The 18,668-nt window shown below is 45.3% G+C and overlaps 1 protein-coding gene across 1 annotated transcript in view; it reads right to left on the bottom strand.

The window, feature by feature from the left end:
- LOC126455500 (cytochrome P450 4c3) overlaps positions 1–18,668 on the bottom strand; it is a 295,097-nt gene that overhangs the window by 13,192 nt on the left and 263,237 nt on the right. The window contains exon 13 of the mRNA XM_050091254.1: positions 10,511–10,690. Coding sequence (XP_049947211.1) covers positions 10,511–10,690 — 180 coding nt within the window. The remainder of the gene's footprint in view (positions 1–10,510; positions 10,691–18,668) is intronic.

Here is an 18,668-nt window from a genome sequence, read left to right as displayed (position 1 = left end):
CCGGCGGAGGTTCGAGTCCTCCCTCGGGCATGTGTGTGTGTGTGTTTGTCCCTAGGATAATTTAGGTTGTGTATTAGCTTAGGGACTGATGACCTTAGCAGTTAAGTCCCATAAGATTTCACACACATTTGAACATTTTTGATAGCAATATTTAAGTTGCATTTTGTGAGGTAGTAAAAATGTCAACGTAATTCCGAGACCGTGGAGATGGCCTCCACTAACAAGTAAGGCCGATTCGCAGTTAATAAGCATCGTTTCGTTTCAGGTAGATTCTGTGAACACTACAATCCAAAAATATTGGACGCACTGCTTTGTTCCGAATAAATGGAAGAGAGAACCGGTGGGCCTGAGCAAGTAAATGTTGTGATGTCACTACTTTCGCTACTGTTACTGCTGAACAAAGCGCAGTATCTGCACTAAAGGTGAACATGATGAAAGGTGACATCGTCTTGCCACGTGGCGGCGACTGCGACTTTAAGGAGAGGTATCCCAGAACGCCTTGTGCTTCGGCGACTTACATACCTAAGAGGCTCTTTGACATGGTAATAGTTTTCCTTGACCTGCATTTATCTCCAATTGAGCACGTTTAAAGTGGGATGGGGTGACAAGTAGCCACGCGTGCAGTTGCAGGAAGACTCCCGTGGTACTAATATGCATTTTGATGCCTTGATACTAAATGCACATGTCTTGTCGCCATCGTATTTTAAAGCATCAGATATTTATACTAGGTAATAGTATCACCATGACTTAAATCCATGTTTTAGATCATACTGTTAGGGATGTCGACTGGTTTCCCTGATTTTTCCAAATCATTTGAGGCAATGCCAGGAAATTTGCTTTGAATGGGCGTTATAAGTTTCCTTCCCAGTCTGAGCTTGATGCGCCTGTAATATTATTGGTGAATGTGTAACGATCAAATAAAATAAAAAAAATTTGTATTTTTGTAGACTTCTTCGTGGCTCGATCTGGTGGGGCTTTTAGCTTTATTTTGTCCATTGTGTACATTTCCACTAAGTTTATTTAAAATATTTATATTACTTTACCTCTCTTCGGATGTCCATATATTTGTCAGGATTAATCCAAATCCGCATATATCATCCCAAAAGAAAATGGCATCAACAGATTTCAAATGGTAGCCTCAGAGATTACGCTATTTTTGAAACGGCAAAATGAAATTTACTCAGTATAAGATTAAAAAAAAAAATGTTTTCTTTGGGTACCGATGTGTACTACAAATAAACACATTCTCAACTTCGATCTCATTTCCTACCAGAGGGATCGTTTAGTGCACCTAATTGGTAGCTTGCAATGGGACACAGAGATACAGGTGCAAAAACACTTTGTAACTTTTTTTAAAAATAGAATGCGACTAGAATCTTTATTGTTATGAAATTCAAATTATTTTCCTTCAAACAAATTTAAAAGTTTTTCTTCGCAATGGATGATATGCCAATCATTCTAATGCCATTCATTATCAGTAATGGACGATATGATCTGAAGATCTGGAATCGGAAACGAGAAACACCAAGTAATAGGTGATATAATAAAAGTTATTGGATTCTTATTAATAATCTTTTATTAGTCAATATCACAAAAATTGTTTATAATCGTTGATAAAAAGCGGCTGCATTAATGAAAATACGTTTATGACGGGTCAAAGCTAGCTGCCGAACTGGGATTCGAATATGGGCAGGAAATGTCCTCCCCATCTGGGGCGTCCAGTTTCGAGTCTTGGTGTGGTGCCAAGTTGTAACCTGTTATGAAAGTTCTGGGCTGCGATAACATTAATCAAAAGTGTAAAATTTCATTTCACTGGCTTTCTTCGTGTTAGGATTATGCTGTTTCCTCAACTACATCCAGTCCCCAAGGAATGCTGGTTCCGTAGCGTAATTGGAGAGCTAGGGTCAAATCCCCACTACACAGCAGTGAATGAGGAGACCATTCAAGAGAGGGGGAAGTCTCCTAGGATACTCAGCAGAGGCGATGTGGAACAGAGGCGAGTAGCAATTACGACAGATTAATGAATTACGTGAATAAATACAAACTTTTAAGCGAATCACAGTTTGGTTTCCGAAGTGGCAAAAATACAGAGTCAGCCATAGCAGAATTCACAAAAGTTGTACTTGATGCTCTTGATAAAGATGAGTGTGTCACAGGCATATTTTTGAATCTTTCTAAGGCCTTTGATACAGTCGACCACAAGATTCTATTAAATAAATTAGAAGCATTAGGAATAAGAGGGGTAGCTAATGACTGGTTTCGATCATACCTAACAGATAGGGTACACATACTTCAAATAAATCCAAACATTTAGTAAAACACGTATCAGAACCAAAATACATTAATATAGGAGTTCCGCAAGGTAGCATATTAGGGCCAATGCTGTTCCTGATCCACATCAATGAATGCTTTCCCAGTAGTGTTACTCATGGCGAAAAAATTCTCTTCGCTGATGACAGCAATATTATAGTCACTGAGAAAACAAGAGAACTCCTTGCCGGGAAAGCAAATGAAACTCTCAATGTTAAGTTAAATGTAGACGGCACCTCTATAGACTGTGTAACAAATGCAAAATTTCTAGGATTGAATATTGATTCTCAGTTGAAATGCTTTGAACACACAAAGGTACATGCAAACAGAATGATGTCAGCATGTTATGCCCTTAGAACCCTATCATCAGTGTGTAACATGCAGTGTCTTTTAGTTACATATTATTCATATGTACACTGAGTTCTTAGCTATGGCATTCTTTTTTGGGGAATAATTCCACAAAATATGAACACAATTTTTAAACTGCAGAAAAGAGCCATAAGAATGATAATCACAAATACTAGTCGAGCTCATTGTAAAGACCTCTTCAAAACACTGGAGATTTTAATTGCTCCATGTGAATACATTTACCAGTCAGTGCACACACCAAAAATAACATTGGTAATTACTGCACAAACAGCTCTGTCCATGACCATGCAACAAGAGATAGACTCAACTTACATTTACCAAGAAAAAATAAACATAAAACTCAAAATAGCATTTTCTACCAAGGAATAAAACTGTACAATAAATTACTAAAAGAGATTAAAGAAATTGCAAAAATACACTTATTTAAAAAGCCAGCTAAAAATATCTGTTATGCAATACATTTTATACATTGAAGGATTACTTAGCTAAAACAGAGTAGGGATTTGCTAAAAATGTTATACAAATAAATAATAATAATGATTACAAACTATCCAACATTCCACATAACACCGTCACTTTATGTTTCTTTCCTTTCTAGAAATACTTACCCCCAGGCTATGCATAGCACAATACTAACACCTCTTTCTCTTTCTAAGCTCAACATCTCACTCATTATGGAGGAATGCTGACTCAGTTTTTTTAGGATAGCAAATGGGAAGTTGCGGTACAGAAAATGGCCTAGAGATCAGCAGTGTGTCTGTGTGTGTGTGTTTGTGTGTGTGTGTGTGTGTGTGTGTGTGTGTGTGTGTGTGTGTGCTCAACATCTCACTCATTATGGAGGGATGCTGACTCAGTTTTTTTAGGATAGCAAATGGGAAGTTGCGGTACAGAAAATGGCCCAGAGATCAGCAGTAAGTGTTATGAAACAATGTGTGTATAGTGTGTGCAATGACTGATAGTGAGAAATGAGTGAACAGTGTGGCATTACATTACTTAATAAGTTATTTGCAAAAAAAGGTATTGTATACCAGGAGTAAATCTAATGATTGTCTCTAAGTAAAAGACTGTAAATATATGTGTATACGAATTAGCTTATTTTAAATTGATCTAAATTTGTAAGTACTTTGACATGTCCTATATCCTTGTAAAAAGAGATCTACGGATGAATAAAGCTACTACTACTACTACTAAGTTTATTGGCTTCATAGGAAGTGAATGAGGGCGCAAACACTTGAAGGTATGATTTAAGAGCACTTTATTTCTCTATAATGCAACCACACCAGGAGAGGTGTCTTACAGTGGGTTTTTAAACATCAACGATTATACTCTGCCACTCTATATGTTACTTATTTCCACCAACTCTCAGTTTCGAAATTCTACCTTCTACTACCAGAGACGAATGCTCTGCTTGTGTGTCTTTCTGGAGATTGTCAAATATTAAGACGAAACAAGAGGCGACTGGGAGGCAGCGCTAGTTCCTTCCTCTGTTCTGACACACAGAAAAGTGCTAGTTATCCCTCGTTGCGACTGCCGCAACTAGTTGCTAGGAGACAAGTGTAAGACGGCACTTGTTCCTCTGTACATCCTGATGCACAGAAATATATTACTCGTTGCTAATTATAGAGACAAACTCTACAGAGCATATTCTTTACTAAAAGGCACAACCTCACAACCTCAAGATAAATAACTACCGAAGACATGGGTTGCAAATTGGCACATTATTATTTCACAGCGCCTATGAACGAGTATATCGAAAATGACGAAGCTGGTCGAATGCTCACGTGCTACTGCCGGGAGCATCTACGGAAAGAGATAGAAGGACAATGAAACTACCACTAAGTGCTAAACGGTTGGACGCCCAAGATTCTTCGGGGAACACGGGATTAGGAGGCTTGTCTGCTCTGTAAAGTAGGACAGATGGCGATCAGTGGCATCTCTGCCAAAAGAGCGCAATACTGGTGCACGCACAAGTGTTTCGGAGTACACCGTTCATCGTACATTGTTGCACACGGAGCTCCGCAGCAGAGTAGTTCGACGTGTTCACGTGTTGACCCAACGACATCGTCAATTACGATTTCAGTGGGCACGGGACCATCGGAATTCGACCGTTGATCAATGGAAACGTGTCGGCTCTTCGGATGAATCAGATTTTTGGTGCATTAGGTCGATGATCGTCTCCACAAATGCCTTCATCGAGGTGAAGGCTGCTCGAAACATGCAGCGCGCCAAGGACGCAGTATTACACTATGGTAGACAGTCTCCTGCGCTTGCATGAGACTTGTAGTGGTACTCGAAGACACGCGGACAGCTGCGAACCACCTGCATCCCTTTATGGTAGACGTTTTCCCCGAAGGCGATGTCATCTTTCAGCACTATAATTGTCCGTGTCTCGGAGCCAGGACCGTGCTACAATGATCTGAGCAGCATTATAGGTTGATGTCTCGGCTACCAAATTAGCCTGATGAAAATTCTATGGAACCCATTTGGGTTGCTATAGGGCGCCATCCCCACGTACGCAAATCAGCGGGCCTTTATTTGCGCAAATTGCGTGACCAATACGTAGACACATATAACGCCTTATAACCTTAGAAACCTACAGACACACTGTCGGATCCCTGATACGCAGAATGAGTGATGTATTTCGTTTAAAAAACGGCAAACAAGCTATGAAGCAAGGGGTCATAATGTTTTGACACATCAGTGTAGCTCTGTTGTTCTAGGGCCGTGGCCATGCACGGCCCGTCCTGCTTTCTCTTCTACATATGATAACATCTGTCTGCCCCACTTCTTGGCCATCTCATCGTGTCTTCCCAGCATCATACCCGTGTGTGGTGTTTAACATTATTACTTAAACATGTATCCTTTCTTTTCATACCGTCGAAGAAACTTCTTACATTAACAAAATTTGACAGCCATGACACTTCTTACAAGAAAAGCTTGACCTACTACATTAATAAACCTTGACAGCCGCGACAATACATTATGAGTCTTTGTTTAGGTGACTAATGTAGTCACACTACTTCTAAACAACTTCATTTTCTCTGTTACACTATGTGATCAAAAGTATCCACACCCCCCCAAAAACATACGTTTTGCAAATTAGGCACATTGTGCTGCGATCTACTGCCAGGTACTCCATATCAGCGACCTCAGTAGTCATTAGACATCGTAAGAGAACAGTATGGAGCGCTCCGCGGAACTCACGGACTTCGAACGTGATCAGGAGATTGGGTGACACTTGTGTCATGCGTCTGCACGCGACATTTCCACACTCCTAAACATCCCTAAGTCCCCTGTTTCCGATGTGATACTGAAGTGGAAACGTGAAGGGGCACGTACATCACAAAAGCGTACAGGTCGACCTCGTCTGTTGACCGACAGAGACCGCCGATAGTTGAAGAGGGTCGTAATGTGTAATAGGCAGACATCTATCCAGGCAAGCACACTGGAATTCCAAACTGCATCAGAATCCACTGCAAGTACTATGACAGTTAGGCGGGAGGTGAGAAAACTTGGGTTTTATGGTCGAGCGGCGTATGGGGAATGCCCGGTGAACGTCATGTGCCAGCGTGTGTAGTGCCAACAGTAAAATTCAGAGGCGGTGGTGTTAGAGTATGGTCGTGTTTTTCATGGAAGGGGTTTGCACCCCTTGTTGTTTTGTGCGGCACTATCACAGAACAGGCTTACATTGACGTTTTAAGCACCTTCTTGCTTCCCACTGTAGAAGAGCAATTCGGCCATGGCAGTTGCATCTTTCAGCACGATCGAGTACCTGTTCGTAGCCGGCCGTTGTGGCCGACCGGTTCTAGGCGCTTCAGTCCGGAACTGCGCTGCTGCTACTGTCGCAGGTTCGAATCCTGCCTCGGGCATGGATGTGTGTGATGTCCTTAGGTTAGTCAGGTTTAAGTAGCTCTAAGTCAAGGGGGCTGATGACCTCAGATGTTAAGTCCCATAGTGCTCAGAACCATTTGATCCATTTTTGAACATGTTTGTAATCCACGGCCTGTGGCGGAGTGGTTACTCGACAATAACATCCCTGTAGAGGACTTGCCTGCACAGAGTGCTGACCTGATTTCTATAGAACACCTTTGGGATGTTTTGGAACGCCGACTTCATGCCAGGCCTCACCGACCGACATCGATACCTCGCCTCACTTCAAAAATGTGTGTGAAATCTTATGGGACTTAACTGCTAAGGTCATCAGTCCCTAAGCTTACACACTACTTAACCTAAATTATCCTAAGGACAAACACACACACCCATGCCCGAGGGAGGACTCGAACCTCCGCCGGGACCAGCCGCACAGTCCATGACTGCAGCGCCCAAGACCGCTCGGCTAATACCGCGCGGCTCGCCTCAGTACAGCACTCCGGGAAGGATGGGCTGCCGTTCCCCATGAAACCTTCCAGCACCTGTTTGAACGTGTGCCTGCGTGAGTGGAAGCTTCATGAAGGTTAAGGGTGAGCCAAGACCATATCGAATTCCAGCACTACCGATGGAGGGCGCCACGAACTTGTAGGTCATTTCAGCCAGGTGTCCGGATACTTTTGATCACATAGTGTATGTATACTTCATACAGCAAAATATGAAATCCGACAGCTGGCAGCAGTGCTGCTATCTTTCAATTGCGAAGCGCAAGAAGCTGGTGGTGGTACAGAAGCTATGGGACTGAAAACGAAACTCGTCTACAGACACACGTTAAAAAAACACTGAGGCATTGCCTTAAAACTGTATACTAAATAGCGATACTTGATTGACTGTGGTAAATTCTTGAAGCAGCCATGCAAAGCGCTCTTTAAATGTAACGGCTGTTCTCTGCTGTCGTACATTAGAGTGTTATACATTATATGAATGTACTGTGGTCGTGCCATGAGATATCCACGGTCAGAGGATGAGAGTCGCAGCAAGAAGAAAGTGCTTTGTCTGCAGGCACATCATGACTAGCGAAGTCCTAGAGCCAAATATCAGCCGTCTGTTAATGTGGCAAATGGGCCAATGTTGGTAATTCTGGCTGTAGCGTCCGTGCCAGCTGACATGCCTGGAAGATTTGTTGAAGTTGAGAGAATGCCTAGAGAATTGTAGGATGTGAGGTCCACCAGTTATGCAAAACACCGTTTATCCTTAATACCCAAATATGTTTCAGCACCACTGTGCCATCATCAGTGGGTTTCCGTTTTATTTGTTCTGTAATGTGAACATTTTTGTTAAATGATTACAAAATTATGTGGATGTTTAGTTTAAAAAACAGTAGCTACCTGTGGTAAATAATACAAAAATGATCCGAAAAATTCATGCTCACCAAGTGTAAAGGTATTAAAAAAAAGAAACGAACCATTGTTTCAACTAAACATCCACACAATTTTGTAATAGTTTAACAAAAATGTTCACATTACAGAATAAATAAAACGGAAACCCACTGATGATGGCACAATCGTGCTGAAACATGTTTGGGTACTGAGAAAAAACGGTGTTTTGCATAACTGGCGGACACCTCACATCCTACAATTTTAGCTGAAAACACGGTCAACACAAGGAGCTGCAAATCCAAATGATGAATGCCTGGAGAATGTTACCTGCGAGCAAGTACAGTGTCAACAGTGAAATAAGGAGGAAGTGATGCTATAGTATGGGGATGTATTTCGTGGAAACGACGTGGTCCCATTACTGCACTTAAGACAATGCTAAATGCCGAAGGATACGAACTTATTTTGTAGCTTTGTGTTCTGTGTGCAGTAGAGCAACAGTTCGGAACGATGATTATGTCTATCAGCATCACAGTGTCCCCTATCATAAAGCAGTGTCTCTGAGGCAATGGTTTGTGGACAATAACATTACTGAAATTTACCAACTTCCAGCGTGCTGGACTAGCTGTGGGTCAGCAACTTCCTTTTGTCACTACAACGAAAAACCAGACCAGAGTTACAAAATTTCAGTTTGTTTATTCAGTCGGTGACTAGTTTCTGGCTGGGAGCCATTTTCAAATCATCGTAATATAGACAAAAGTGGTGTTTCCTAATATGCAGAAACATGTCAAAAATGTTTCCATATTTGGAAATATCATGTTTGACTATGTTACGATGATTTGAAAATGGGCCCCGGCCCGAAACTAGTCAACAGTGAATAAAAGAAAGTGAAATTTGCAACTATGGACTGGTGCTGAATTCCTGAAATTGACTGGCCTTGCCAGAATCTCGACTTTGGGATGAGTTAGAAGATCGACTTCACTTCGGACACCAGCGTCCAAAGTCACTACCTTCTCTGGTTTTTGTTCTTGAGGAAGAATGGGCTCTCATTCTTCCTCAGACGTTCAGACATCTTTGCTGCATGTTCAACAGGCAAATTGTAAAGTTTTAAATTTTTATTCCTACTGGGGCCAGAGAGTAGAGACCAGCCGGCCGATAATCTAATCAAGTAAGCCACTGGGCGGCACTGTTGACATTACGACAAACACTCTGGGCAGACAGGAGTTTGCGACGCCAGTCAACAGTCGAGTGCGTGGAACAACTAACACGGTGTACCCAAGCATGAAGTAATATTTTGTGACTTGGACACTAACGTGCTACCGAGAAACTAACACGCTGCAAATTCAACCAGGCCTAACAATCTGTGATCATCGCAGAGCGAGCTAGGAAAAGCTGACTGGACAAGGAGTGGGAAACAAACTTACTCGTCCTCCCCCCTCTAGTAGGTATAGTCAGAAGCGTAGCTATGAGGGCGTAAATAACAGAGCTTGGGGGCTCAAAGGATTCAGTCTTGCAGCCACTGTGTTTGTGTCTTGATCTGGAGAGAAATATGGGCTTTTGAGCTTCAGAGAAACCACTACCCGTCATTGGTGACGACAATCGGATGATGAACCGCCCACTGACTGAGTCATCGAGTGCCAATGAGGCGTGTCTACCTGTGACGCAGCGGTCGCGGGACTTGGGAAACTTCACCGATGAGGGGAGCTAGCGTACAACAAGTATCCGCTCTCTGAGGGACTTCGGCCGATGGACTGCAAGCTACGATCCTGTTTGTTGAGGTATGCCCTCAGAGCCTTCCAGCCACCTAGATGTCATCGGCCACCATCCTGGTCGATCCCTGGGAGGGACGAGTGGGAGACTGCTGCTTGGCAATGGGCTTCAAGTGTCGGGTACTGCACCCAAACGCACGCCATGGGGATCACGAGCAAGCACAGAGGTGCATAGTCCGCAAGGTTCTGGAGGACGTGGGCTGGTCACACTCGTTCTTCGGCGCTGGCAGCATGCACGGTATTGCCTGCTGGTGTGCTGCTCGCCATCGTGGTAGCTGCCATCCGCGGACCAGGACAATGGAGGTCACAGGTGGATCGGGGGATCAGAGCATTCCGCGATTGGCTCCATTTGCAAGCGCACAGTCCGGTTGTGCTGTATAGGGCTGCTTGAATAAACGCCTATCAATATTACCACTGTTTGACTATACATCCCGGCGTAAATCTCCCCTCTCCCTCACCACTTCTGTCACCCATCCTGCCGTGTTGTGGCGCGGAAGAAGCCGGGTCCTTCCATCTTACCCTGAAAGTGTCACCATCCGAGTTAAAGCCGTCATAAATGCGAAGGGTGGTCACACCCCATGTTAACGTCAACTATAAGGTGTGCCGATTCTGTTGATCGGACAGTGTATGCGTTCGATGATCTCTTCGAATTTATGGAATCGATGTTTTAACGCCAATGAATTGCTGCTGTAGGTGTTATTACTGACTACAGCGGCCTATCTGCTAATATCATCCCACTGAACGAGGGAAAATATTCTCTGTAAAAGTAATGGAAGCCACTGATGAGGCCAATGAAGACGCTGGCAGGTCGACACTCACCGATGCAGTTGCGCGGTCCGGCGCTGAAGGGTATGTAGGCATACGGGTGCCTGCCCGTCGAGTTCTCCGGCAGGAAGCGCTCTGGCAGGAAACGCTCGGGCTGCGGGAAGGAGCGCGGGTCTCGGTGCAGCATGTACGTCACCACCAGCGCCGTCGTGCCCGCCGGCACCTGGTAGCTGCCTGCAACACCAAGCGGCACGACCGACGTCAAGTGGGCCTCACCGCTGGTACATACACTGCTCTGCAGGACGAGACAGACAAAGTAATGTACACTCATGCTCATAAATTAAGGATAATTGCAGAATGTGGTGCCACACAACGTGGCACTACACAAAACTGGCGCTAATAGCATAGGTACACAGGGAACCCACAAGACACAGATCTCTAAGACCACGGTATTGGGGATAAGTTGAGAAAACCGCCCGGAAACACATATGCTACAAAACGCCACTGTTTCCTGTACCGCGACATCAATATGGGATATGATCACTACGCACAACGCGTTGGCGTACTCTGGATCAGGTGGTCGAGCAGCTGCTGGGGTATAGCCTCCCATTCTTGCACCAGTGCCTGTAGGAGCTCCTGAAGTGTCGTAGGGGTTTGAAAACGCACAGCCGGCCGCAGTGGCCGAGCGGTTCTAGGCGCTACAGTCTGGAACCGCGAGACCGCTACGGTCGCAGGTTCGAATCCTGCCTCGGGCATGGATGTGTGTGATGTCCTTAGGTTAGTTAGGTTTAAGTAGTTTTAAGTTCTAGGGGACTGATGACCTCAGCAGTTAAGTCCCATAGTGCTCAAAGCCATTTGAACCATTTTTTGAAAACGCACAGCGATACGTCGACTGAGAGCATCTCAGACGTGCTCGATGGGGTTTAGGTCTGAAGAACAGGCAGGCCACTCCATTCGCCTGATATCTTCTGCTTCAAGGTACTCCTACACGATGGTAGCTCGGTGGGACCGTGCGTTACCATCCATCAAGAGGAAGGTGGGACCCACTGCACCCTGAAAACGCGGACATACTGGTGCAAAATGACGTCCCAATACACCTGACCTGTTACAGTTCCTCTGTCAAAGACATGCAGGGATATACGTGCACCAATCATAATCCCACCCCACACCATCAAACCACGACCTCCATACAGGTCCCTTTCAAGGACATTAAGGAGTTGGTATCTGATTCCTGGTTCACGCCAGATGAAAACCAAGCGAGAATCACTTTTCAGACTGTACCTGAACTTGTCCGTGAACATAACCTGGGGCCACTGTTCCGACAACCACGTACTGTGTTCTTGACACCAGGCTTTACGGGCTCTCCTGTGACCGGGGGTCAGTGGAATGCACCTTGCAGGTCTCCGGGCGAATAAACCATGTCTGTTCAGTCGTCTGTAGACTGTGTGTCTGGACACAACTGCTCCAGTGGTTGCGGTAAGGTCCCAAGAAGGCGATCTACAGTACTCCGTGGCCGTCTGCGGGCACTGATGGTGAGATATCTGTCTTCTTGTGGTGTTGGTACACTGTGGACGTCCCGTACTGTAGCGCCAGGACACGTTTCCTGTCTGCTGGAATCGTTGCCATAATCGTGAGATCACACTTTGTGGCACACGGAGGGCCCATCCTGCGACCTGCCGTGTTTGACCAGCCTGCAGTCGCCCTAGTATTCTATCCCTCATAACGTCATCAATATGTGTTCTTTGAGCCATTTTCAACACACAGGCACCATTAGCACGTCTGAAAACGTCTGCATACTTACTCGCTGCACGGTACTCTGACAAGCACCAACACATCTCTGCGTATATGGACTGCTGCCAGCGCCACCGTGCGACGACCGCAGGTCAAATGCAGCGCATGGTCATACCTAGAGGTGATTTAAACCCACAAACCGCCCACCAGACCATTGTTTCATCATGTATCAGTATTATCCTGAATTTATGAGCGTGAGTGTAGTATACTAACCTCTCGGTGAAGATGAACAGAAGTGCGGGAACATGCTGGCCCCTAATCGTGAACAGAAAGATGGACGTCACATGGTGTGAGGTCATCGTTGTTACAACGCGAAATGGAGACGTCGCGCAACGCGACGCAGCAGTTGGAGGAACGGAAAAAGACAGTGTGTGTCGATCAGTGAGCAGTTACGGCGCACTGTACAGGTGTTCTTCATTGCAAGGTGGTCCCTAGACAACATATGAATGACTTGACATGGAGAGCGTTCCGAACCACAGGCAATGCTGCCCGAAGGAGAGGAATGGTCGAAAACGGCCAGCTAAAGCAGCAGATGACGGCTACATTGTCCAACAGCCAAAAAGCGATCCAAATCCAACAGCGGGTGCAACTGCAACGGCAATTAACGGGTTGCACGGCATGCGGTCTCACGCTCCACAGTCCCACACTGACTGAATGGGGCTGATCTCTTTGGGACTAAACTGATGAGGACTGCGGCCGCATGCTATACTCGGATGAGAGCAGATTCATTATGTGTGGATCGCCCAATGTTATTGTGACACTGTACTTCAGCCGCATGTGTGTCTTTTCAGGGAAGCATTCGGCCCTGATTTCATTTTTTATGTAGCACAATGCGCGACAGCATAGAACAGCGCAGGTGAGAAACTCTTGGAACGAGACGATACTCGGCGAATGGACTGGCCTGCCCGTTACCTCAACTTAAATCCGATCGATCAGGTATGGGATGCGGTAGGGAGACCCATTGCTGCACGTCTACATGCACGGAAGACCACGCAGCAGTTGTCTACCGTGCTGATGGAGATATGGAACGCCCTACCAAAAGTATTCCCTACCAACCTTGTGGCCAGCATGGAAGCACGTTGCAGAGCGTCCACTGCTGTCTATGGTGATCACACACTATTAAGAACCATGTCCCTCCTTTTGTAATGTCCATGAACCATCATGAGCCACGGTGAGTGCAGTGTAACTGTTGTCTTTGAATAAAAATGTCATTTCTATTCGACTCATTGCATATTTCTTTCAGGTACTTTCTGCACTACACTCTGGCAGTTCTTCTATGTAAAGTACATGTTTCGTCGAGCTACACTATGTGATCAAAAGTATCCGGACACCCCCAAAAACACACGTTTTCATATTAGGTGCATTGTGCTGCCACCTGCTGCCAGGTACTCCATATCAGCGACCTCAGTAATAATTAGACATCGTGAGAGAGAATGGGGTGCTCCGCAGAACTCACGGACTTCGAACGTGGTCAGGTGATTGGGTGTCACTTGCGTCATACGTCACACTCCTACATATCCCTAGCTCCACTGTTCCGATGTGATAGTGAAGTACGCCACAAAAGCACACAGGCCGACCTCGTCTGTTGACTGACAGAGGCCGCCGGCAGTTGAAGAGGGTCGTAATGCGTAATAGGCAGACATTTATCCATACCATCACAAAGGAATTTCAAACTACATCACGATCCACTGCAAGTACTATGATAGGCAGGAGGTGAGAAAACTTGGATTTCATGGTCGAGCGGCTGCTCATGACCCACATATCACGCCGGTAAATGCCAAACGACGCGTCGCTTGGTGTAAGGAGCGTAAACATTGGACGACTGAACAGTGGAAAAACGTTGTGGAGTGACGGATCACGGTACACAATGTGGTGATCCGATGGCAGGGTGTGGGTATTGCGATGAACGTCATCTGCCAGAATGTGTAGTGCTAACAGTAAAATTCGGAGGCGGTGCTGTTATGGTGTGGTCGTGTTTTTCATGGAGGGGGCTTGCACCCTTTATTGTTCTGCGTGGCACTATCACAGCACATGCCTACATTGATATGTTAAGCACCTTCTTGCTTCCCACTGTTGAAGGGCAATTCGGGGATGGCGATTGAATCTTTCATAACGATCGAGCACCTGTTTCTAACGCACGGCCTGTGACGGAGTGGTTACTCGACAATAACATCCCTGTAAAGGACTAGCCTGCACAGTTTCCTGACCTGAATCCTATAGAACACCTTTGGGATGTTTTGGAACGCCGACTTAGTGCCAGGCCTCACCGAACGACATCGATACCTCTCCTCAGTGCAGCACTCCGTGAAGAATGGGCTGCCATTTCCCAAAAACCTTCCGGTACCTGATTGAACGTATACCTGCGAGAGTGGAAGGTGTCATCGAGGCTAAGGGTGGGCCAACACCATATTGAATTCTAGCATTATCGATGGAGGGCGCGACGAACTTGTAGGTCATTTTTAGCCAGGTGTCCGGATACTTTTGATCACATAGTATCACTTCGGTGTGACACATACGCGAAAGTTACTTTCGTCATTACGATTTGCGCATCTTTGTACATAGCAACTGATGGAAATAAGTGCAGTGGAGAAAAAACTACTGTGTTTGTCTCAAGAAATATCAAGCTAATACAGTGAAACACAGCATCCATTCTTGATACTGGCCTCCGTTCGGCAAGGGAGTGAGTCTACCACTTTCTTTAGGCATGGCATATCAAGCCGACGTCCTCAGTGACAATTAGATACTGCAGAACTACCAAACAGTCGGGATGTCGATAGCTACGTTTCACCTCTATTCGAAATAATCACAGATATTTTCAAGGGATTAAGAGCAGGAGATGTAGTGGGCTAGTCATTGTGCACAGGCTACCTGAATTGTCGTCAAACCAGGAACATATGGCTGCAGCCATATGAACACGTCTGTTTGTGTATCGAAAGACGGTAGTGTCACTACTCTCATGAATGTGTGGGAGAATGGCCAACATTTGACCACCTAGAAAACTGGGAGACACTGGGGCGACAGAAATAATGGGATAGCGATATGGACAGGAGCTGTCATTTATCCTCAGGTGATTCATGTGAAAAGGTTTCCGACGTGCTTATGGTCGCACGACGGGATTTAATAGCCTTTGACCGCGGAATGGTAGTTGGATCTAGATGCATCGGACATTCCATTTCGGAAATCGTTAGGGAATTCAATATTCCGGGATATACAGTGTGAAGAGTGTGCCGAGAATACCAGATTTCTGGCATTACCTCTCACCATGGACAACGCAGTGGCCGATGGCCTTCACTTAACGACCGAGAGCAACAGGATTTGCATAGAGTTGTAAGTGCTAACAGACAAGCAATACATGGTGAAATAAACACAAAAATCACCGTGGGACGTACAAGGAACGTTAATAAACTATGGCAGCAGTCGACCGAAGTGAGTGCCTTTGCTACTAGCACGACATCGTCTGCAGTGCCTCTCCTGGGCTCGTGACGACATCGGTTGGACCCTAGACGACGGGAAAATTGTGGGCCTGGTTAGATGAGTCTCGATTTCAGTTAGTAAGAGCAGACGGTAGGGTTCGAGTATGGCGCAGACCCCATGAAGCCATGAACCCAAATTGTCTACAAGGTGTGGTGCAAGCTAGTGGTGGCTCCATGATGCTGTGAGCTGTGTTTGCATGGAGTGGACTGAGTCCTCTGGTCCAAATGAAGGGATCATTGACTGGAAGTGGTTATGTTTGGCTACTTGGAGATCACGTGCAACCATTGTTCCCAAACAACAATGGAATTTTTATACATGACAATGCGTCATGTCACTGGACCACAATTCTTCGCAACTGGTTTGGAGAACAATCTGGACAGTTCGAGCGAATGATTTGGCCACCCAGATCGACCGACATGAATCCCATGGAACATTTATGGGACATAAACAAGAGGTCAGTTCGTGCACAAATTCCTGCACCGGCAACACTTTCGCAGTTGTGGACGACTATAGAGGCAGCGTGGTGCAATATTTTTGCGGGTGACTTCCAACGACTTGTTGAGTCGAAGCCACGTCGGGGTGCTCCACTAAGCCGGAAAAAAAGGAGGTCCGACACGATATTTGGAGGTTTTCCGTGGCTTTTGTCACCTGAGTGTAAATATCTTGGATCATGTTCATGGTAAACTAAATGGGTGGGTCCAACTCATTGTGCAAAAGACACCCGCAAAACGACACAAAACCACCGGTGGGCAGACGTACCCCTCGTCACTGCACTAAAACCCGTTTCATTATTAGAAACAGGGGCAACAGAGTGGCTCTGCTGACCACACTACACGTGACCAGTCACCTAATATGACCACACTACACGTCAGCAGTCAACTAATATGACCACATTACAAGTCAGCAGTAACCTAATGTACAGTTGCATGGCTCATTGTAGACGTGCAGCTTTATGAAACGCTTTGAGCAATGGTCTTTCGGGAGGTACCTGACTATTCACGTCCATTTCATGCAGTTCCCTTAGCAATATTCGCTCGGAAGTTGGTTGTGATGGGCCTGCATTCACTGAAAGCAAGCAATACCTGCTGGTTTTTGAAACCGATCGCCATTCACAAGACACTACCTCTTTTTTTCCCATTTTGTTCAGTATTGTTCGTTGCGTTTTTTATCTGGGCGGACGTCACACGACATCCGTTCAAGTTGATCGTCGATTCCTTTACTCAGTTTTTTTTTTATTACAGAGGGCGAGCAGCCCTCTGGGCGAACACGCTGAGCTACCGTGCCGGCACCTCCGGCTCCTACCGCCTAGGGTCTTTTTACGACTGTAGTTCTTACGCCATTTTACATGGCTGTGAGTGGTTCATCATTCCTTGTAGACACGTTGGGCAGTCCTCACTCACACAATCCGGGCACTTCATTCACGGTGCTGCCATGGGCACAGTAACATTTCTGGCTCTTAGAACCATTGCGTCGTTCTCACTGGCTATATTCGAGTTTGGCCATGCTACAGGTTATATTCGAGGTGGGCCACGCTATGAGAAATGTATGACATAACAAATTGGAAAGAGGCAAACAGTACAGATGCTGTTACCTTGGTGCAGCCCTAGTGGAAAATTGCGCCAACAGAATATACGTGCTATCTGATTGGCTGCTCTGGTGAAAGCTAGAGGCAGTTATACTCCTTACCTGCGCACCAAACTGATTAGTTTAATTTTTTATAATGATCAAACTAATCGTCAGATATAATCCAAAATGGCAAGGAGATCCTCTGAATAATGCACCATTATGACATAATTAGAACGTAATTTTATAGCCAGTCTTAAATAAACAACTTGACTTACTAAGGAGAAACTAATCACTTCGTGCGTCATCGACAATATTACGAATGACCGCCCAGCACAATGGTTCGCGCTGAACTGGTCAATGCTAATAAGTGAGATGGCATGGCGTTCGGAAGTGCGCGGTTAAGCTGGGTCATTTGCGAGCAAAACAGATTATATTATCAGCTGCAGAACGTGTAAGCGGTCTTGTCATATGTTAATAATTTCTTTTTTTTTTTTTTTTTTTTTTTTTTAGTGTGAGAATGATTGACGCTTTTGCGAGTGATCTTGATAGTAACACAATTTGTTGTTTTATCTGAAGGAATATTTATAATGTTTATAATTTAAAAAAGCTAGCATTCCTATAAACTACCGAATTCATTAATTAGGCGAAAAAAAAGTCATAGCATATATTTGAATGTAGTCTATATGTGAATGCAAACTGCCGTCGAAATCTTCTCAGTTATCTATCCGGGTGGAAAAGCGAGAATATTTCGCAGGCCTTAGCATGTTTCACCGTAATTCCATAAAAGCATCAGTCGAAAGCAAACGATTCAAATCCTACGCTCTGCTTCTGTGTTGAGGCAACGACATCGTACAAAGAAGCCACGTTGGTGGAAATACTAGAACTTTAGTTCAAATGGTTCTGAGCACTATGGGACTTAACATCTGTGGTCATCAGTCCCCTAGAACTTAGAACTACTTAAACCTAACTAACCTAAGGACATCACACACATCCATGCCCGAGGCAGGATTCGAACCTGCGACCGTAGCAGTCGCGCGGTTCCGGACTGCGCGCCTAGAACCGCGAGACCACGCGGCCGGCTACTAGAACTTTAGTGTCTCACTCTGCTGTGGCAAGACGCAACTTACATGTTGTGTTACTCCAGTAAAAATGGGGACAGTATGGTGTCATCTGTCGTTACTAACCGCTTTCTTTATCGCCAATGAAAAGGTGAGTTACTTGATTTCGCTGTTGGGGTGGAAGAAGAGGCGAACAATTTGTAATTACGCTGTAGCGTGTCTAAACACAACAGCTCCTTTTGCCATTCTCTTGCGTCAACCCATCTTACTGTGCTGATTCCGCGCAGGAAAGATGAGGGAACCAGCATTATATATCTACTTTC

The sequence above is a fragment of the Schistocerca serialis genome, chromosome 1, assembly GCF_023864345.2.
Source record: "Schistocerca serialis cubense isolate TAMUIC-IGC-003099 chromosome 1, iqSchSeri2.2, whole genome shotgun sequence".
Lineage (NCBI taxonomy): Eukaryota > Metazoa > Arthropoda > Insecta > Orthoptera > Acrididae > Schistocerca > Schistocerca serialis.
Note: the sequence above shows the minus strand (reverse complement) of the source record. Positions and strands in the feature narration are given on the sequence as shown.